General features: G+C 42.9%; 2 protein-coding genes across 2 annotated transcripts in view; both read right to left on the bottom strand.

Moving 5' to 3' along the window:
* HOXB9 (homeobox B9) overlaps nucleotides 1–21,725 on the bottom strand; it is an 84,113-nt gene that overhangs the window by 54,457 nt on the left and 7,931 nt on the right.
* HOXB4 (homeobox B4) lies at nucleotides 7,536–12,409 on the bottom strand. Its single transcript, XM_053999809.1, is given in 5 exon segments — nucleotides 7,536–7,589; nucleotides 8,013–8,302; nucleotides 11,530–11,938; nucleotides 12,295–12,381; nucleotides 12,383–12,409. Coding segments are annotated over 5 exon segments (867 nt in total).

Raw genomic sequence — 21,725 nt, 5'->3', positions numbered from 1 at the left:
TTTTTCTCTCTTTTTTTCTCTCTTTTTCCCTCTCTTTTTTCTCTCTTTTTTCCTCTTTTTTCTCTCTTTTTTTCTCTCTTTTTTTCTCTTTTTTCTCTCTTTTTTCCTCCTTTTTCTCTCTTTTTTTTCCTCTTTTTTTCTCTCTTTTTTTTCTCTTTTTTGTTCTCTCTCTTGTTTTTCTCTCTTTTTTCTCTTTTTTCTCTCTCTATTTTTTTTCCTCTTTTTTGTTCTCTCTCTTTTTTCCTCTCTCTTTTTTTCCTCTTTTTTTTTTTACTATTTTTCTCTCTTTTTCCTCTCTTTTTTTCCTCTCTTTTCCCCCTCTATTTTTCCCTCTTTTTTCCTCTTTTTTGTCCTCTCTTTTCTCTCTATTTTTTCCCACTTTTTTCCTCTATTTTTCCTCCCCTCTCTTTTTTCTTTTATTCCTCTTTTTTTTGCTCTCTTTCTCTCTCTCTTTTCTCTCTTTTTTTTTTCTCTTTTTCTTTTCCTCTTTGCTTTTCCCTCTCTTTTTTTCCTCTTTTTTTCCTCTTTGTTTCTCCCTCTTTTTTTTTTCTCTTTGTTTCTCCCTCTTTTTTTTCTCTTTGTTTCTCCCTCTTTTTCCTCTTTTTTTTCTCTTTGTTTCTCCCTCTTTTTCCTCTTTTTTTTCTCTTTGTTTCTCCCTCTTTTTCCTCTTTTTTTTCTCTTTGTTTTTCCCTCTCTTTTTTTTTTTTTTCTCGCTACTTTCCTACCAAAAAAAAAAAAAAAGAAAAGAAAAGAAAATGAAAATTAATACACGAGCTGCGGCTCACAAAAGGAGCCATTTGTCTTCTTGATTATCTATTTGCTTGTCAGGCCATGAGCTATCGCAGGAGCTCCTTTTGGAAAATCAAAATACACCCAAAAAAAAAAAAAAAAAAAAAAAAAAAAAAACCAAAAAAAAAAAAAAAATCCCACCCAGAAACATCTGTGCCAAAATTAGACTCATTAATGCATTAATTACCGCCGAGAAGGAGGGATTTAAAAAAAAAAAAAATAAAAAAAACAGAGATAAAGCAATGCAAAAAGATCTCCGGAGCGTTAATGAGCGCCCCTGTTTTGTCTAGAGCTGGGAAAAAAAAAAAAAAAAAGAGAATTAATGTGGGTTTTGAACAAATAAATCATAATATCCCAGGCTTAGCACTACTTAAAGCTGCTCAAACATCTTTTGTTTTCATTAGGGGGCTGCGGGCTGACAACGACAACCACCAAAAAACCGAGAAAAAAAGAATTCAAAAAATCGAAATAAACGGATTAAATCGCGGCTTGGAAGAAATAAATTTATTTTTCCCCAAGAAATAACCCAAATCCAGCCTGGCCCCCACCCCGGAAAAAAGCACACAGGGGCAGATTGGCGATGGAAAATTTATTTTAGTGGTGGTTTGGGGGTTTTTTTTTGGGATTTTCAGGTAAATCCGGACAAAGGGAGGAGGGAGGGGGAGGTGAAGGTCGGGGCCACCCCTCCCCCCCCAGCCCCAAATTCACATTTTCCGCCCCAAATCGGGGCAAGGAGGAGCTTCGGGGGCGCTCCCAGTTCATCCCAGTTCATCCCAGTTCATCCCAGTTCATCCCAGTTCATCCCAGCTCCATCCCAGCTCATCCCAGTTCATCCCAGCTCATCTCAGTTCATCCCAGTTCATCCCAGCTCATCCCAGCTCATCCCAGTTCATCCCAGCTCATCCCAGTTCATCCCAGTCCATCCCAGTTCATCCCAGTTCATCCCAGCTCATCCCAGCTCATCCCAGTTCATCCCAGTTCATCCCAATTCATCCCAGTTCATCCCAGTTCATCCCAGCTCATCCCAGTTCATCCCAGTTCATCCCAGCTCATCCCAGCTCCATCCCAGTTCCATCCCAGCTCATCCCAGCTCCATCCCAGCTCCATCCCAGTTCATCCCAGTTCATCCCAGTTCATCCCAGCTCCATCCCAGTTCATCCCAGTTCATCCCAGCTCATCCCAGCTCCATCTCAGTTCATCCCAGTTCATCCCAGTTCATCCCAGCTCATCCCAGTTCATCTCAGCTCCATCCCAGCTCATCCCAGTTCATCCCAGCTCCATCCCAGTTCATCCCAGCTCCATCCCAGCTCATCCCAGTTCATCCCAGCTCCATCCCAGTTCATCCCAGCTCCATCCCAGCTCCATCCCAGTTCATCCCAGCTCATCCCAGTTCCATCCCAGCTCCATCCCAGTTCATCCCAGTTCATCCCAGTTCATCCCAGTTCATCTCAGCTCCGTCCCAGTTCATCCCAGCTCCATCCCAGTTCATCCCAGTTCATCCCAGCTCCATCCCAGTTCATCTCAGTTCATCCCAGTTCATCCCAGTTCATCCCAGTTCCCCTCTCCCTCCCCCCCCCCACAATGAACTGCTGGGTTTACCAAAAAAACCCCAAAAAAATCCCAAATAAATCCAAAATAAACGCTCGGATCCCTCTCCATTCTTTCATTTCTTTCTCCATCACTTCCTTGACCCAATTTTGTATTTTTTTAACATTTTTTTTCCACTCGGTATCGCAGAGTTCCCAACTCCCCGGAGGAGATTTTGGGGTGATTTGTTGAGTTTTAGGGTTTTTTTTAATTTTTTTTTTGTTTCTCCAATGGGGTTTCTTTGGGGCGGCGGGGCAGAAATTTCGTGGTTGGGAAAAAAGAGAGGAAGGGGAGGAGGAGAGGGGAGAAAATTGATGAAAAAAATGGAAAAAATGGGGAAAAATAAAGGAAAATTAAAATAAAGAGGAAAAGGAAATAATGGGGGGAAAGGGGAAAGAGAGGAAAATTGATAAAGAAAATGAAAAAATGGATGAAAAGGGGAAAAAAGATTAAAAAACCCAAAGAAAAATAAAGAATAAAAAAGGGGGAAATAGGAAAAAAATGTTTAAAAGAAGGGGGGGAGAAAGGGGAGGAAAAAAGAAAAAAAAACCAACAAGAAAAACAAAGAAAAATAAGAAAAAAAAACAACAAAAAAATTAAAAATACTTAAAAAGGGGGAAAAGACGGGAAAAAAAAAAAGAAATAAAGGAGGGGGAAAAAAGAAAAAACCAAGAAAAATAAGAAAAAAAAAGAAAAATTAAAAATATTTAAAAAGGGGGGGGGGAAAGAGGGGAAAAAAAAAAAAGAAATAAAGGAGAATTAAAAAAAAAACAAGAAAAATAAGAAAAAAAGAGAAAAAAATTAAAAAATATTTAAAAAAGGGGAAAAGAGAAGAAAGGAGGGGGAGAAGAAAAAAAGGAGGGGAAAAAAGATCAAGAAAAACAAGGAAAAATAAGGAAAAAGAAAAGTAGAAAAAATTAAAAAATATTTAAAAAGGGGGGGAAAGAGGGAAAAAAAAAAAAAGAAAAAATGAGGGGGGAAAGAAATAAAAGAGGGAAAAAAAAGAAAAAAAACAAGAAAAAACAAGAAAAATAAGGGAAAAAAACAAGAAAAAATTAAAAATATTTAAAAAGGGGGGAAAAAGAGGGGGAAAAAAAAAAAGAAAGAAATAAAGGAGGGGAAAAAAAGAAAAAAAACCCAAGAAAAATAAGGAAAAAAAAAACAACAAAAAAAATTAAAAATACTTAAAAAGGGGGGAAAAGAGGGGAAAAAAAAGAAATAAAGGAGGGGAAAAAATCAAGAAAAACAAAGAAAAATAAGGGAAAAAAAAAAAACCCAAGAGAAAATTAAATTATATTTTTAAAGGGGGGGAAAAGAGGAAAAAAAAAAAGAAAGAAATAAAGGAGGGAAAAAAAAAATCAAGAAAAACCAAGAAAAATAAGGAAAAAAAAAACCAAGAAAAAATTAAAAAATATTTTAAAAGGGGGGGGGAAAGAGGAAAAAAAAAAAGAAAGAAATAAAGGAGGGGAAAAAAAATCAAGAAAAACAAAGAAAAATAAGGAAAAAAAAACAAGAAAAAATTAAAAAATATTTTAAAAGGGGGGGGAAAAGAGGGGGGAAAAAAAGAAAGAAATAAAGGAGGGAAAAAAAAAATAAAGAAAAACCAAGAAAAATAAGGAAAAAAAAAAAACAAGAAAAAATTAAAAAATATTTTAAAAGGGGGGGGGAAAGAGGAAAAAAAAGAAAGAAAGAAATAAAGGAGGGGAAAAAAAAAATCAAGAAAAACCAAGAAAAATAAGGAAAAAAAAAAACCAAGAAAAAATTAAAAAATATTTTAAAAGGGGGGGGGAAAGAGGAAAAAAAAGAAAGAAAGAAATAAAGGGATCAGGGATGGAACGAGGACCCAGCGCAGCCAAATCCCCCAAAAAATAAAAATTCCCTGGCCAGCCTCTCCTCCCGGCTTTGTGCCCAGCGAAGGTCCTGGGCTCGCGGTTAAAACGGGGAAAAACGGTCAAAATTCAAATTATTGGGTGGGAAAACCAGCATTGGCCTGGGCTCATGGTTAAAATGGGGGTAAAAAACGGTCAAAATTCAAATTATTGGGTGGGAAAACCAGCATTGGCCTGGGCTCGCGGTTAAAACGGGGAAAAACGGTCAAAATTCAAATTATTGGGTGGGAAAACCAGCATTGGCCTGGGCTCGCGGTTAAAATGGGTGTGAAAATTATAAAAATTCAAATTATTGGGTGGGATAACCATCATTGACCTGTGCTCATGGTTAAAACGGGTGTGAAAATTATAAAAATTCAAATTATTGGGTGGGATAATCAATATTGGCCTGTGCTCGCGGTTAAAATGGGGGTAAAAATTATAAAAATTCAAATTATTGGGTGGGATAATCAATATTGGCCTGTGCTCACGGTTAAAATGGGGAAAAAACGGTCAAAATTCAAATTATTGGGTGGGGAAAACCAGCATTGGCTTGTGCTCGTGGTTAAAATGGGTGTGAAAATTATAAAAATTCAAATTATTGGGTGGGAAAACCATCATTGGCCTGTGCTCGTGGTTAAAATTGGTGTGAAAATTATAAAAATTCAAATTATTGGGTGGGATAATCAGTATTTGCCTGTCCTCATGGTTAAAATTGGGGCAAAAAATTATAAAAATTCAAATTATTGGGTGGAAAAAACATCATTGGCCTGTGCTCACGGTTAAAACGGGGGGAAAATGGTAAAAATTCAAATTATTGGGTGGGAAAACCATCATTGGCCTGTGCTCACGGTTAAAATGGGTGTGAAAATTATAAAAATTCAAATTATTGGGTGGGATAACCAGGATTTGCCTGTCCTCATGGTTAAAATGGGTGGAGAAATGATCAAAATTCAAGTTATTGGGTGGGATAACCTGTACCTGTCTGTCCCCATGGTTAAAATCGGCGTAAAAAAATGTTAAAAAATTCAAATTATTGGGTGGAATAACCAGTACCTGTCTGCCCCCATGGTTAAAATCGGCGTAAAAAATGTTAAAAATTCAAATTATTGGGTGGAATAACCAGCACCCGCCTGTCCCCGTGATTAAATTGGTGGAGAAATGACCAAAATTCCAATTATTGGGCAGAAATAACGAGCGCCCCGTCTGCCCCCGTGGTCAAAGTCAGCATTAGAAGTGATGGCAATTCCAATTACCGGGCAGCAGTAACGAGCTCTCCCCGCGGTTCGGAGCATTAAAAACGACCCAAATTCCAACGGTTGGACAGAAATCGGCAGCGCGCCCTCCCCGCCCTTCCGATCAGGGTGAAAAATGATAAAAGTAATGATAAAAATGATAAAAATAATGATAAAAATGATAAAAAATGATAAAAAAGGATCGCGTTTCCCTCCCCGCACGCGCACGACTTCACGCCCCGACCACGCGCATTTGGGATCTTCCTCCTTGTGGGATCTGCATTTGGGATCCGCCTTGTAGGATCTGCGGTTGGGATCTTCCTCCTTGTGGGATTTGAGTTTGGAATCCTCCTCCTTGTGGGATTTGCATTTGGGATCCTCCTCCCTGTGGGATCTGCGGTTGGGATCCTCCTCCTTGTGGGGTGTGACTTTGGGATCCTCCTCCCTGTGGGATCTGCATTTGGGTTCCTCCTCCTTGTGGGATTTGAATTTGGGATCCTCTTCCTTGTGGGATCTGCATTTGGGATCCTCCCTGTAGGATCTGCAGTTGGGATCCTCCTCCTTGCAGGACGGGACTTTGGGATCCTCCTTGTGGGGTTTGTGTTTGGGATCCTCCTTGCAGGATCTGTGGTTGGGATCCTCCTCCTTGTGGGATGTGACTTTGGGATCCTCCTCCTTGTAGGATCTGCGTTTGGAATCCTCCTCCTTTTGGGATTTGAGTTTGGGATCCTCCTCTTGTGGGATGTGACTTTGGGATCCTCCTTGAGGGATCTGGGTTTGGGATCCTCCTCGTGGGATGTGACTTTGGTACCCTCCTTGTGGGATTTGCGTTTGGGATCCTCGTCCCTGTAGGATCTGCAGTTGGGATCCTCCTCCTTGTGGGGTGTGACTTTGGGATCCTCCTCCTTGGGGGTTTGCATTTGGGATCCTCCTCATCGAGAGATTGCATTTGGGATCCTCCTCCTTGTGGGATGTGACTTTGGGATCCTCCTCATTGTGGGATCTGGGCTTGGGATCCTCTTCATTGAGAGATCTGGGTTTGGGATCCTCCTCCTTGTGATATTTGAGTTTGGAATCCTCCTCCTTGTGGGATCTGGGTTTGGAATCCTCCTTGTGGGATCGACCTTTAGGATCCTCTTCCTTGTAGGATCTGCGTTTGGAATCCTCCTCCTTGTGGGATGTGACTTTGGGATCCTCCTCCTTGTGGGATCAGCATTTGGGATCCTCCTTGAGGGATCTGTGTTTGGGATCCTTCTCCTTGTAGGATATGACCTTGGGATCCTCCTCCTTGTGGGATTTGAGTTTGGGATCCTCCGTGTGAGATCTGCCTTTGGTATCCTCCTCCTCGTGGGATCCTCCTCCCTGTGGGATCTGCGTTCGGGATCCTCCATGAGGGATTTGACTTCAGGATCCCCGTGTGGGATTCGAGTTTGGGATCCTCTTCCTTGTAGGATCTGCCTTTGGATCCTCCTTGTGGGATTTGCATTTGGGATCCTCCCGGTAGGATCTGTGGTTGGGATCCTCCTCCTTGTGGGATCAGCATTTGGGATCCTCCTCCCGGTAGGATCTGCGTTTGTGATGCTCCCTGTAGGATCTGCGTTTGGGATCCTCCTCCTCGTTGGATCTGCCTTTGGGATCCTCCTCCTTGTGGGATCACATTTGGGATCCTCCTCATTGAGAGATCTGCCTTTGGGATCCTCCTCCTTGTGGGATCACATTTGGGATCCTCCTCATTGAGAGATCTGCATTTGGGATCCTCCTCCTTGTGGGATCACATTTGGGATCCTCCTCATTGAGAGATCTGCATTTGGGATCCTCCTCCCTGTTGGATCTGCATTTGGGATCCTCCTCCCTGTGGGATCCCATTTGGGATCCTCCTCGCTGTGGGACCTGCAGGGATCTGGAGGAGGAGGTGACCTGCTCTCGGCGCTGGGTAAGGAAGAGCAGCCCCACCTTTCCCCGCCCTTCAAATAATCATTAAAAATGGTAAAAACTAAAATGATCCCGTTCCCCTCTCTGCACGCGCAGCAGTTCCCACACACATCCATCGGGGCGCTTATAGGGCAGCGGCCGGTCCGTGGGATCGACTTTGGGATGCTCCTTGTGGCATCTGAGCTTGGGATCCTTGCAGGAGGTGACTTTGGGATCCTTGTGGGATCTGAGCTTGGGATCCTTGTGGGATCTGAGCTTGGGATCCTTGTGGGATCTGCCTTTGGGATCCTTGTGGGATCTGCCTTTGGGATCCTTGTGGGATCTGAGCTTGGGATCCTTGTGGGATCTGCCTTTGGGATCCTTGCAGGAGGTGACTTTGGGATTCTTGTGGGATCTGACCTTGAGATCCTTGCGGGATGTGACTTTGGGATCCTTGTGGGATGTGACTTTGGGATCCTTGTGGGATCTGCCTTTGGGATCTTTGTGGGATGTGACTTTGGGATCCTCCTCCTTGTGGGATCTGCATTTGGGATCCTCCCTGTAGGATCTGCTGTTGGGATCCTCCTTGCGCCATCTGCGTTTGGGATCCTCCTTGCGGGGCCTGCAGGGAGCCGGAGGAGGATGAGGATGAGGAAGAGGATGATGAGGAGGAGGAGGAGGAGCGGATCTTGGTGTTGGGTAACTTGTGATCCTTTTTCCACTTCATGCGGCGGTTCTGGAACCAGATCTTGATCTGGCGCTCGCTGAGGCCCAGCGCGTGCGCGATCTCCACACGGCGCCGCCGCGTCAGGTACCGGTTGTAGTGGAACTCCTTCTCCAGCTCCAGCACCTGCTGCCGCGTGTACGCCGTGCGGGAGCGCTTCGCCTCCCCTCCGCAGAAACTGGGGTTCACTGCGGGGAGAGGGGGGGGCAGGAGGGGAAAAGAAAGGGGAAAAAAAAAAAAAAAAACCAGGAAAAGAAAGGGGGAAAAGATGTGAAAATGGTAAAAAGAAAAGGGGGTGGGAATATGGGGAAAGAGCAAAAAATGGGAGGGGGGGTATGGGAATACAAAAAAAAGGGGAAGATAAAAATGGGGGGGGATATGGGGAATACAAAAAAAAGGGGGAGATAAAAAATGGGGGGATATGGGGAATACAAAAAAAAAGGGAAAGATAAAAATGGGGGGGGATATGGGGAATACAAAAAAAAGGGGGGGAAAGATAAAAAATGGGGGGGATATGGGGAAATAAAAAAAAAGGGGGGGAAATAGCAAAAAATGGGGGGGGGGTATGGGGAAATACAAAAAAAAAGGGGGGAAAATAAAAAAATGGGGGGGATATGGGGAATACAAAAAAAAAGGGGGGGGAGATAAAAAATGGGGGAATATGGGGAAAATACAAAAAAAAAAGGGGTGAAAATAAAAAAATGGGGGGGGGGTATGGGGAAATACAAAAAAAAAGGGGGGAAAATAAAAAAATGGGGGGGGATATGGGGAATACAAAAAAAAGGGAAAGATAAAAATGGGGGGGAATATGGGGAAATACAAAAAAAAGGGGGGGGGAAAGGTAAAAAATGGGGGGGGATATGGGGAAAATACAAAAAAAAAAGGGGGGAAGGTAAAAAATGGGGGGGATATGGGGAAAATACAAAAAAAAAGGGGGAAGATAAAAAATGGGGGAATATGGGGAAAATACAAAAAAAAAAGGGGGAAGATAAAAAATGGGGGAATATGGGGAAAATACAAAAAAAAGGGGGGGAAGATAAAAAAATGGGGGGGGATATGGGGAATACAAAAAAAAGGGAAAGATAAAAATGGGGGGGATATGGGAAATACAAAAAAAAGGGGGGGGAAAGGTAAAAAATGGGGGGGGATATGGGGAAAATACAAAAAAAAAAGGGGGGAAGGTAAAAAATGGGGGGGATATGGGGAAAATACAAAAAAAAGGGGGGAAGATAAAAAATGGGGGAATATGGGGAAAATACAAAAAAAAAAGGGGGAAGATAAAAAATGGGGGGAATATGGGGAAAATACAAAAAAAAGGGGGGGGAGATAAAAAATGGGGGAATATGGGGAAAATACAAAAAAAAAAGGGGGGGAGATAAAAAATGGGGGGAATATGGGGAAAATACAAAAAAAAGGGGGGGGGAGATAAAAAATGGGGGAATATGGGGAAAATACAAAAAAACAAAGGGGGGGAGATAAAAAATGGGGGGGATATGGGGAAATAAAAAAAAATGGGGGGGAAAGATGTGGAAATATCAAAAAATGGGGGGATTTGGGGAAATAAAAAAAAGGGGGAAAAAGATGTGAAAGTATCAAAAAATGGGGGGGGGATATGGGGAAATACAAAAAAAAAAAAGGGGAAAGATGTGGAAATATCAAAAAATGGGGGGAGGGTGTGGGAATACACAAAAATATGTGAAAATACAAAAAAAATGGGGGGAAAATGCACAAAAAAAAGGGGGAAGATGTGGAAATAGGAAAAAAATGGGGGGGGAGATGTGGAAATACACAAATAAAAAGGGGGGAATATGTGGGAATACAAAAATAAGGGGTGAAAATACACGAAAATACCCCAAAAAAAAGGGGGGGAAATCGGTGGAAGTACAAAAAAAAGGGGGGAGAAATATGTGGAAATACAAAAAAAAGGGGGAGGGGATGTGAAAACACGATAGAGAAGGGAAAAGATGTGAAAACACACAAAAAAAAGAGGGGGGTAAAAATGTGAAAGCACAAAAAAAAGGGGGGAGGAAAAAGAAAGGGAAAAAAGATGTGAAAGCACACACAAAAAAAAAGGGGGGAAATATGTGAAAATAAAAAAAAAAAAGAAAGGAAAAAAGATGTGAGAACACAAAAAAAATGGAGGAAAATGTGAAAACACACACACAAAAAAAAAGAAAAAATATGTGAAAACACAAAAAGGGGGAAAAATGTGAAAACACACAAAAAAGGGAAAAAACGAGAGGAAAACACAAAAAAAAAGAAAATAAAAGAGGGGTTAACACACACACACAAAAAAAAGGGGGAAAACAAATAAAAAGAGGAGGGAAATAAAAAGAAAAGCAGAATTACCGAGCTGTTCCTTTAATGGGTTCTTTCCCCACCCCCCCAAGAAATCACAAAAAAAACCAAAAAAAAAACAAAAAACAAAAAACAAAAGCGCGTCACACATTCTTTGGAAGGGGGGGGATTTGCTTTTTAAAAAAAAATGAAAATAAAAAGGGAAACTTTCTAAAAATCCCCCCAGGAGCGATGTGGAAATCTCCACCTCATGGCTGGGCGTGGGTTCCTGGCTGGAGGTTTTTGCCTGGCCGCGTTTTCGGTGCCCTCTGCGCGGGGAAATTCGCGTTTTTGCACTCGCAGCTCTGCGAGAGCAGCGCGGAATTGTCCCCAAAAGTTCCCCCTGCGCGCTGGAAAACGGGCGAGAAGGGGAGCCGCGATTTGTTAAATATCTCCCTTTAAAAATTGGAAAAAAAAAAAAGGAAATAAATAAAAGGGGAAAAAAGGAGGGGAAAAAAAAAAAAAAGAGGGAAAAAAGGGGGGAAGGGAGGGGGAAAAAAAGAGGGGGGAAAGGGGGGGAAGGGCAAAAAAGGGAGGGGAAAAAAGGGGGGAAATAGCGAGGGGAAAAAAAGGAGGGAGAAAAAAGAATTTTAAAAGGGAGGAAAAAAGGAGGGAAAAAAAAGGAGTTAAAAAAAAGGGAGGGAAAAAAAAAAAAAGAGAGAGAGAGGGCAGGGGAGGGGAAAACTGTAAAACTTAACTCAATCCGCCACTTAAATACAAATTACCAAAACATAAAACTTCACTTAGGAAGATTCGACAGCCGTAGGGAGAAAAAAAAAAAAAAAAAAAAAAAAAAAAAGAGGAAAAAAAAGTTAAAAAAAAAAAAAAAAAAAGAAAAGTAGCCTGCAAGAAACTGGAGGAGGATGGTAACAGAGACTTCAAAGGCACATGGCCAAGCAGAGCAATAAAAATTTATGGAGGATGTAATTATAGCGCTCCGCAAACGGGCGCTCGTAAATCTCCGCCGAACGCTCCTTTTACAAGAAGATTCCTCCAAGACTCCGAGGTGCTACTCCGGGAAAGGAAAAAAAAAAAAAAAAAAAAAAAAAGAAGCCAAGCGGCTTTCCCCCTCACTTACCCGAGCTGACGTGGACTTTTTTCATCCAGGGGTAAACCACGGGCTCCGCGCCCGGGCTCGGCTTGGCCGGGCTCTGGCTGCACGAGGGCGGCGGGCCGGGGGTGCCCGCCCGCGGCTCGGCCCGGCGGCTCCGCGGCCCGGCCGGAGGATGGACGTGAGCCCGGGCGGACAGCGCAGCGCCGGCCGGCGCCGAGCTCCGGCACGGCGCGTAGAGCTGCTCCTTGCAGGCTGCCCGCGGCTCGTACGCGGCTCCGTGCTGCTGGAAAGCGTTCTCCCGCTGCCTCTGGCCGCCGTAGTACTCCGGCGAGTGATTGGGAAGGTAATCGCTGTGGGAATATTCTTCGCACGGTGGGAACTTGGGGTCCACATAGTTGGAGTTGATCAGGAACGAGCTCATGGCCATTAATGTCTTAGAATTGCGAGCGCACGCGGGGCGGGGGGGGGGGGGGGGAAATTATATATATCTATATATCTATATGCCTATATGCCTATATATCTATATATCTATATGCCTATATGCCTATATGCCTATATATCTATATATCTATATATCTATATATCTATATGCCTATATATCTATATATCTATATAGATATATATCTATATATCTATATAGATATATGTCTATATGTCTATATATCTATATATATGTATCTCCCTCTCTCTCCCTCTGTCTCTTTCTCTCCTTAAAATTTATTCCTGTGCCCCCCGACCCCCCCGCCTCCCTTTCCTCGTTTTCCTGTTTGGCGGAACCCTCCTACTTACTGTCAAGTGAACAAAGTTGAGTCCATGTGACAGCGCGGGCCAATGGCGAGGGCCACGGCGAGCCCCGGATAAGGAAACCTGCCCAGCCCCGGGCTCTCCCGGGGCCCCCCAGCATCCCCGGGGGGCGTCCGCTCCCCTCCGGCCTCCCCCGGTCACCTCCGGGGTCACCTCCGGCCCCTCCGGCGGCCCCGGGCTCGGCAGCGGCCCGCGGGCGAGCAGCGACACCCCCGGGCTGGCCCACACCCCCTCGGGGGGTGTGTCCTTGCCTCGGGGACACGCGGGGGAGGGCGGTGGGGACAGCGAACCCCCCCCCTCAGAAAGCCGACAAAAAAGAGAATCATTAGAAGGCGAGGTAAAAATGATTTTTTTTTTTTGTCAGGGGGTCGGCGAACCCCCACCCCCCCCCACGCCCCCAACGAGCGCAGCTGAGCCGCGGTCGCCACCCCCCGAGCTCGGGTCGCCACCCCCCGAGCGGGGGCTGCGGCTAAAGGTGATGCGGGAGCGTGGCAGAGATGGATAGGGCTGCCCGGGGATCGATCAGGAATCCAGCGGCTAATTCGGGGTACCGGCCGTCCCCAATCCCCCCCCGCCCGCCCGGGAAGCAGCCCGTCCTCCGCGCCAGAGCCCGGCGCTCGATGAGCAATTACAAAAGCCAATTAACCCCGGTCCCAATGCATCTTCGCCTCGCCCTTGTCGCCCTAAAGGCGCTGTGAAAGCCACGGCGAGCTTTTGAAACCCCCCCCAGAACCCCCCCCCCAAACCCTCCGGGCAGACCCCGAACGCGCCGGGAGGAGAGCGGCGGCATCGAGAATTTCTATTTCTTTTTTTTTAAATCCCGACACCACACAAATTAAAGCAAAGGCGGGAGAGCCCCCGCTCTGAAATCTCTGCAACAACGCCCGCGACCACCTCGCCCCCCCTCCCCAAATCCCCAAAAACCCCAAATTCCCTCTGGCAGCTCCGGTTTTATCTCGGAGCCGTGACAAAGTTTTATGGCAGCAGCGCCGGAGTTGAGCTAAGGTCAAATCCCAAGGATTTCTTTGGAGCCCTGAAGCGATTTTCAGTTTAAACCCTCCTTTCCACCCTTCTAATTTTGGATTTTTTAGGGTTGTTTTTTTTTTGGGGGGGGGGAGTTTAACGGCGCCTGGGTTTGTAGTGTTTGTGTCAACTACATATTCCCCTAGATACGAATTTGTGACCCAACTTCCTTTACACAAATTCGGATCTACAGGGTACATATAGAAGACAGTTGCGTCCTCCTCGGTCTCAGATCTTCTCCTACCGCCACAATTCTCTTCTGGGGCAAAGTTTTGGGGTTTTGAGAAACCGGGGCTTCGCCTCAGGCTGGGAAAATTCCCCCTGGGGAGGGGGGGGAAAAAGCGATTCATGAAAGCAGCGAGGCTGCAGAGCTCACAGGGCAGGAAAATCGGGATTTCCCCACCTTTGTCTCCACACCTTGGACGGGTTTTTGGGGGTGTAAAAATCAGTTCCTGGGGGGGAACGTGGAGGTGCAGGCGCGCAGCGAGACGCGAACCCAAAAATCCGCCTTAGAAAAGGGAAATCCCCCCCCTAAGCTCCGTCCCCACCCCGCCCTGAAAGTCCCGTCGTGATTTTCTGGTGGGCAGCGCAAAGATTTCACCCATTTTTCGTTTTTGGAGGTCACCCAAGGTTTGGGTTTAGCCGTGCGTGTGCGGGGGAAATTATTAAAAAAAATATATATATAGAAAAAAGGAAAGAAATATATAGAAAAAAAGGGGGAAAAATATATAGAAAAAAAGGAAAAAGAATAAAAAAAGAGAAATAAACAGATGAAAAGAAATACAGAATGTAAAGGCAGATGGGACGACAGGTTTTTTTTTTTAATGGCAGGCAATTCTTTTTACAACCCGAGAAAAAGATCAAAGGCGTTTCATTTCCGAAAAAAGGGATATAAAGCAATAAAATATTCATACTGTCTAGGTAATGAACCTTCATTCGGAACTAATGAGGGTAGCATCATGTTGAGATTTCGTTTAAAATTACAGTTGCCCAAGAGATTAAAAGTAGAGCAGCCCCCCTTTCTTTCCTCTTTTTTTTTTTATTCTTCTTTTTCCCCCCTCTCTCTCTCCCTTTTTTTTTTTTATTTTTCCTTTTTTTTTTTCCCCTGTATTTCAAAAGGCAGAACATTTTCAGGTCAAGTATCTCCCGAATTAATTGCATTTAAATGCCGCAGCCGAGAGGGAAAAGCTGCGTTTAAAATTCCCCTCAGTATATTCGGCAGATTCCCAGAACTCCCGCATTTTCCCAAAAAAAAAAAAAACAAACCCAAAAAAATTAAAATGTCTGGCCAAGAATAAAACCCCCGAATTCTCCCCATTCTGGATTTCGGGCACTTCGAGGTGAATAATCGCTTTTCCTGTTTAAAAACTCCCAGCTAAACGCAGAATAAACGAGCGGCGCTTTAAGAAACAAACCAAGGGCATCGAAAAAAACCCCAAAATCCTTTCAGACGCCTTAAAAAAAAAAAAAAACAAAAAAAAAAAACACATTTCCAGCAGAAGCAGCGAAATCTTTTGCACCGAGCAGAATTTCCCACCTCCCGCAGCAGCAGCAGCACCTCAAAATTCACCTTTCCCTCTAAAACCTAAACCTATAAAAACCCATAAACCCATAAAAGCGCGGAGCCAAACCTACAGCGCTGCCATAAAATAACAGAACCCAACCCCGTTACGGCTCCTTTTAATTTTAATTTCTTTTTAATCCCCTCTTTATCTCTTTTCGAGTTTATTCCTCCTGCCCGACCCCTCCTCCGTGATTTATTTTAATCCATTTTCTCCCGCCCCAGCGCTAGGAACAACCAGGCCTTATTCTCTATTTTTAACCCCCTCCCATATCCCTTTAAAAAAAAAAAAAATTCGGTTTTTTTTTTTTTTTTTTCCGCTCCGCGGTGACACCGCAGGGCCGGGGTTTGCCAACCAGCACCCCTAGCGTCTACCAGAATTTATTTTCCCCCCTCCACACCTCCAAGAAATCTCCCCTCTGATCCCAAATTTTCACCCTTCCCTCACCTTCGGCATCCCGCGGAAGTTTCTCACAGAATTTTTCTTTTTTTTGCGGTTTTTTTTTTTTTTTTTCTCCCCCCATTTCAAAACCACCTCAGGCAGACCCCCCCCCCCGGCCTGCCCCATTTTTTAGGATTGGGGGGGGGGGTCCCCAAACCCCTTCCCAAAATCTGGCGGCACCTGCCAGCTCAGCCTTCCCCCCGCGCTCGGGGTGACCCCAAAAAGGGGCCCCGGCCCCCCCAGCCCGCCCAGGTGCGGCGCCCGCAGCGGTTCCTACCTTGGCAAAACGCGGCTCCTTTTCCTCGGAGGAAACCCCGGGGGGGTTTTAAGGCGCTCCCCTAAAAACCTCAGGGAGGTTTTAGAGGCGAAACCCCCCCCCCCAAAAAAAAAAAAAAACCAAATAAACAAAAAACAAAACCCAGCTCGCCCCCTGCCCTGCCCATGGCGGCGCTTTCCCAGCGCGGTGAATTAATTAATTCTCCTTAAACCCCCTCATTTTCATTTCCCACCCCGTCTCTTTCTCTCTCTTCTCCTAATTTTGATTTTTTTTTTAATTTTTTTTTGTTGTTTGAGGGGGGGGTTTGTTGTCATTTGCTGGTGGCCGCTCCCCCTCCCCCGCTCGCCCCAGCTTTGTCCCCGGAGCTGCCGCTGGCAGCGCCACGAGGCCCTTCTGAGCATTTTGGGCTGGGAAACCCAAACGCAAGTTTTGGTATTAATCTCATACTTTGGCAGTCTTTGTTAAACAGCGAGGCGTGTCCGCCGCGCTGACCCGCGTTTCACCCCGAATTTTTAATTTTTTTTGGTTTTTTTTTCTCCTTTTCCACCCGCCCCGAGGTCTTGTCCCCGCTCCGATCTTCCCCCTTTCTCCAAATATGAAGATTTAATTATTTTAATTTCTTAATTCTCCTTTTCTCACCCGCCCCGAGGTCCTTTCCCCGCTCCGATCTTCCCCCTTTCTCCAAATATGAAGATTTAATTATTTTAATTTTTAATTCTCCTTTTCTCACCCGCCCCGAGCTGCTTTCCCCCGCTCCGATCTTCCCCCTTTTTCCAAAGATGAAGATTTAATTATTTTAATTTTTTAATTCTCCTTTTCTCACCCGCCCCGAGGTATTTTCCCCGCTCCGATCTTCCCCCTTTCTCCAAATATGAAGATTTAATTATTTAATTTTTTAACTCTCCTTTTCTCACCCGCCCCGAGCTGCTTTCCCCGCTCCGTTCTTCCCCCTTTCTCTAAAGATGAGGATTTAATTTTTTTTTTTTAATTTTAATTCTCCTTTTCCACTCGCCTCTCCCCTCCTCAGAGATTCTTTTTTTTCCTTTCTTTTTCTTTTTTTTTCTTTCTTTTTTTTTTTTTTTTTTATTATTTTTTCAGGAATTCGGGTGGGATTTCTCCCACCAGAGGTCTGAGGGGTTTTTTTTTCAGGGCAGAACTTTGAACAACTAAAAAAACCTCGAGGTGGATTAAGGCAGGGAAGGAGAGGTGGCGATGAGCCCACACCTGCTTTGCAAGGCGGAAAATTCCGATTTTAACCCCGGCGCGTCCTCCCCAGTCCGCCCCAAACTCATCATAACGCTCCGAAAATGGAAATATTTGGGCGAATTGAATATTTTGGCACGCGAGGAGCTGCGGGCAGGGTCGGGATGCGCATAAATTCCCTTTTGACCCCCGGTTTTACCACCAGCTCCGACACGGCCATAAAGGGCCGATTGGGGAAGAAAATCGCGATTAAAACGCGTATTCAATCGATTGTCGGGCGGAAAAAAAAAATTAAAAAAACGATAATAGGGAAAAAAAAACAAAACAAAACAAAACAAAAAAAACAACAAAAAAAAAAAAAAAAAACCAAAAACAGAAATGCCAGAAAATCCGCGAGCCCGGGGAGATAAATCCGAAATATCGCCGCAGCTGATAACTTTAATTTCCTCTCCCCTCCCCTGGCGGCCCTAAATTGAAATTTAAACGCCGCCGTGGGAGCGAAAATCGCGGGGCAAAATTGGGGAGGAGCCGCTGGCACCCGGAGAAATAAAGAAATATCGAGGGGGAGATGGATTTGGTGGGGGTTTTTTTAATTTAATTTTTTTTTTTTGCTGTTTTTATTGCCTCCCAACGCTACCCGGTGGCTTTTACAAGGGCTTTTCTCGGCCGCTACGTGCGGAGTAAAGGCGGAGTAGGAGGAGTGCGGGGCGCAGATAAGCGCGGGATTTACGAGGCCGAGGAGATGGATTGGGCCGGGCTCGGCGAGATTTTCGGAATTCCCAGGCAATTCACGGCAATTAATTAAAGCCGGGCCTTATCAGGCGAAACAAAGCGCGTTTTTCTCGCGGATTTCGCAGCTCCCGGCAAATGGAATTTGCAGAGCGCCTTTCCCAGGGCTCTAATATTCCCCCCCCCCCGAGGGAAAAGGAGCCCTCGTTAGGGGCGGCTGAGGGAGGGAAATGTCGGGAAGGCGGCGGAGAGGAGGGGGAAAAAAGAAATGGAAGGAAATAGGGTTTGGGAAATGAGGAAGTAAGTGAAAAAATGGTTAAAGTGAAAATAAAATGGGAATGTGGGAATGGGGATGGGGGTGGAATTAAAAATGAAAATGAAAATAAAGAAATAAAAGTAAAAAGTAAAAGTAAAAATAAGAATAAAAGGAAAAATAAAAGGAAAAATAGAAATAAAAGGAAAAATAAAAATAAAAATAAAAATAAAAGTAAAAGTAAAAGTAAAAATAAAAATAAAAATAGAAATAAAAGGAAAAATAAAAGGAAAAATAGAAATAAAAATAGAAATAAAAATAGAAATAAAAATAAAAATAAAAATAAAAATAAAATAAAAATAAATTAAATAGAAAATTTAAAATAAAGTTTAAAATTTAAAAAAAATAGAAATTGAAAAAAAGAAAAAATAAATAGAAATAGAAATAAAATTTTAAAAAATAAATTAAAATACAATACAAATGTAAAAATATAAATGTAAACAGGAAAAGGAAAAGGAAGAGGAAAAGGAAAAGAAGTAAAAAATAAATATATTAAAAAGAAAAGTGGGTGAGGAGAAGAAATTCGCAAGGATTTTTTTAAATTTTTATCCATCTTATCTATCTATATTTTTGGTTTTAATTCCGTTTGTCCAGGGTTCGAAAAAGGAGATTTGGGAGCCGGGAGGGTTCGGGAAAATGGAATTTGGGAGGGTTCGGGAAATGGAATTCGGGAGCCGGGATCGGGTTCGGGAAATGGAATTTGGGAGCCGGGATCGGGTTCGGGAAATGGAATTCGGGAGCCGGGATCGGGTCCGGGAAATGGAATTTGGGAGCCGGGATCGGGTTCGGGAAATGGAATTTGGGAGCCGGGATCGGGTCCGGGAAATGGAATTTGGGAGCCGGGATCGGGTTCGGGAAATGGAATTTGGGAGCCGGGATCGGGTCCGGGAAATGGAATTTGGGAGCCGGGATCGGGTTCGGGAAATGGAATTTGGGAGCCGGGATCGGGTCCGGGAAATGGAATTCGGGAGCCGGGATCGGGTCCGGGAAATGGAATTTGGGAGCCGGGATCGGGTCCGGGAAATGGAATTCGGGAGCCGGGATCGGGTCCGGGAAATGGAATTTGGGAGCCGGGATCGGGTCCGGGAAATGGAATTTGGGAGCCGGGATCGGGTCCGGGAGCGCGGGAGCAGCTCGGGGGTGCCGGGGGAATTGATCAGCTCCTGAGAGCCCCCGAGTGCAAATGATCCCAGTCCCGGCTGCGAAATCAAACAGGGACAGAAAGAATCCATTTGGAAAAAATTAAAATTAAAAAAAAAAATATATATATGGAATGTCATAGAATCTAATATAAAATGGAATGGAATGGAATAGAATGTAAAAAATAATTTTAAAATACAATGAAAAGGATATAAAAGTAGTAGAATAAAATAAAATAATTTTAAAATAAAATAATTAAAAAGAAAATAAAAAAAATAAAATAAAATAAGATAGAAAATGGAATAGAATAGAATAGAATAGAATAGAATAGAATAGAATAGAATAGAATTCAGGGATTTTTTAAAGTTTTTTCAGGTTTTTTTCAGGTTTTTTTCCAGTTTTTTTTCCGGGTTTTTTTAGTGTTTTTCAGGTTTTTCCCCAGTTTTTTCCCTCTTTGCTTTGGGGTTCGCGTTTGAGACCCGCCCTGGGCTCGGGAGCGTTTCCGAGCCAGATCTGCAGCGACCGCCGTGTTTTCCTTTTCCTTTTCCTTTTCCTTTCCCTTTTCCTTTCCCTTTCCCTTTCCCTTTCCTTTCCTTTCCTTTCCTTTCCTTTCCTTTCCTTTCCTTTCCTTTCCTTTCCTTTCCTTTCCTTTCCTTTCCTTTCCTTTTCCTTTCCTTCTTTCCTTTCCTTTTCCTTTCCTTTCCTTTCCTTTCCTTTCCTTTTCCTTTCCTTTCCTTTCCTTTCCTTTCCTTCCCTTCCCTTCCCTTCCCTTCCCTTCCCTTCCCTTCCCTTCCCTTCCCTTCCCTTCCCTTCCCTTCCCTTCCCTTCCCTTTTTTCCCCCTTTTTCCCCCTTTTTCCCCTTTTTTCCCTTTTTTTCCCTTTTTCCCCTTTTTTTCCCTTCTTTTTCCCCATTTTTTTCCCTTTTTTTCCCTTTTTCCCCCGCCTCTCGCTGACTCCTCCCAGGCGCCGCCCGGGGAAGGCTCCGCGCGCTCCGCCTGGCCGCGGGCGGGGCCGCGGGCGCTGCGCGGGGCTTGGATCCTCTGCCGTTCATTTCCACTTGAATTTCAATTTCTTTTAAATTCCATTTCTTTTAAATTGTATTTAGATGTATAATTCTGGTTTGTTTTTATATTTTTTTTAATTTTTTAATTTTTTTATTATTATTTTTTTATTTTTATTTTTATTTTTTATTTTCTATTTTTATTTATTTTTATTTTTCTTTTTAATTTTATTTTTATTTATTTATTCTTATATTTTTTATTTTTTATTTTTATTTATTTTTTATTTTTATTTATTTTCATTTTTATATTTTTATTTTTTTATTTTTATTTTTATTTATTTTATTTTATTTTATTTTATTTTATTTTATTTTATTTTATTTTTTATTTAATTTTAATTTCAATTTCAATTTTTATTTTCATTTTAATTTTTATTCTCATTTTACTTTTATTTTTTATTTTCATTCTCATTTTTTTATGATTATTTTTATTATTATTTTCCTCTTATTTTCCTTTTTTCTTTTTAATTTTAATTCCAATTTTTCCCCCCCTCGCTTCCCCTTATCAAAAATTCCTTTCAAAAATTCCTTTTCCTGTTGAAAATCCTTCGGGGTTTGGGATTTTTTTCCTCCCCTCGCTCTCCTTTTCTCGGATTTGGGATTTTTTTCCCATTTTTTTTCCCATTTTTTTCTCCTTTTCCCACCCCCCAAAACCCCGCCCCGATCCTCGCCCGCCCTCAACTTTTGACCCTCAACTTTTTGACCCCCGAGCGCTCGGCAAAACAAAAAAAATAAAAAAAGCGCTCGGGAGCCGCGGAAAAAGCGGAAAAAACACCGCGGAAAAAAAACGGGGAAAAAAACGGGAAAAAAACGGGAAAATAATGGGAAATAATGGGAAAATAATGGGAAATAATGGGAAATAATGGGAAAAAACGGGAAAAATAATGGAAATAATGGGAAATAATCGGAAAATAAAGCCACATGTTGCCGAAATATGCCAAATAATGCAAATAATGTGAAAATAATGCCCAAATAATGGAAATAATGGGAAATAATGGGAAATAATGCCGAAATAAAGCCACATATTGCCAAAATAATACCAAATAATACGAAATAATGCAAAATAATGGGAAATAATGGGAAATAATGCGAAATAATGAGAAATAACGTGAAAATAATGCCCGAAATAAAGCCACATGTTGCCAAAAATAATACCAAATAATGTGAAATAATGCCAAATAATGTGGAAAATAATGGGAATAATGGGAAAATAATGCCAAAATAATACCAAATAATACAAAATAATGCGAAATAATGCAAAAATAATGTGAAAATAATGCCGAAATAATGCCACATGTTGCCAAAATAATGCCAAATAATGCCAAAGCAATGCCAATACAATGCCAAATAATACAAAAGCAATGCCAAAATAATGCCAAATAATGCCAAATAATGCCAAATAATGCCAATTTAATGCCTAAATAATGCCAAATGATGTCAAATAATGCCAATTAATGCCAAATAATGCCAATTAATGCCAATTAATGCCAAATAATGCCAAATAATGCCAAAATAGCGCCAAAATAATGCCAAAATAATATCAAAATTAATGCCAAATAATGCCAATTAATGCCAAAAATAATGCCAAAGAAATTCAAAATAATGCCAAATAATACCAAAATCATGCCAAAGAACGCCAAGATAAATGCCATATAATGCCAATTAAACGCC

Source organism: Vidua macroura, chromosome 27 (assembly GCF_024509145.1).
Source record: "Vidua macroura isolate BioBank_ID:100142 chromosome 27, ASM2450914v1, whole genome shotgun sequence".
NCBI classification, from domain to species: Eukaryota; Metazoa; Chordata; class Aves; order Passeriformes; family Viduidae; genus Vidua; species Vidua macroura.
The sequence above is the reverse complement of the archived record's forward strand: the minus strand, read 5'-3'. Positions and strand labels throughout refer to the sequence as shown.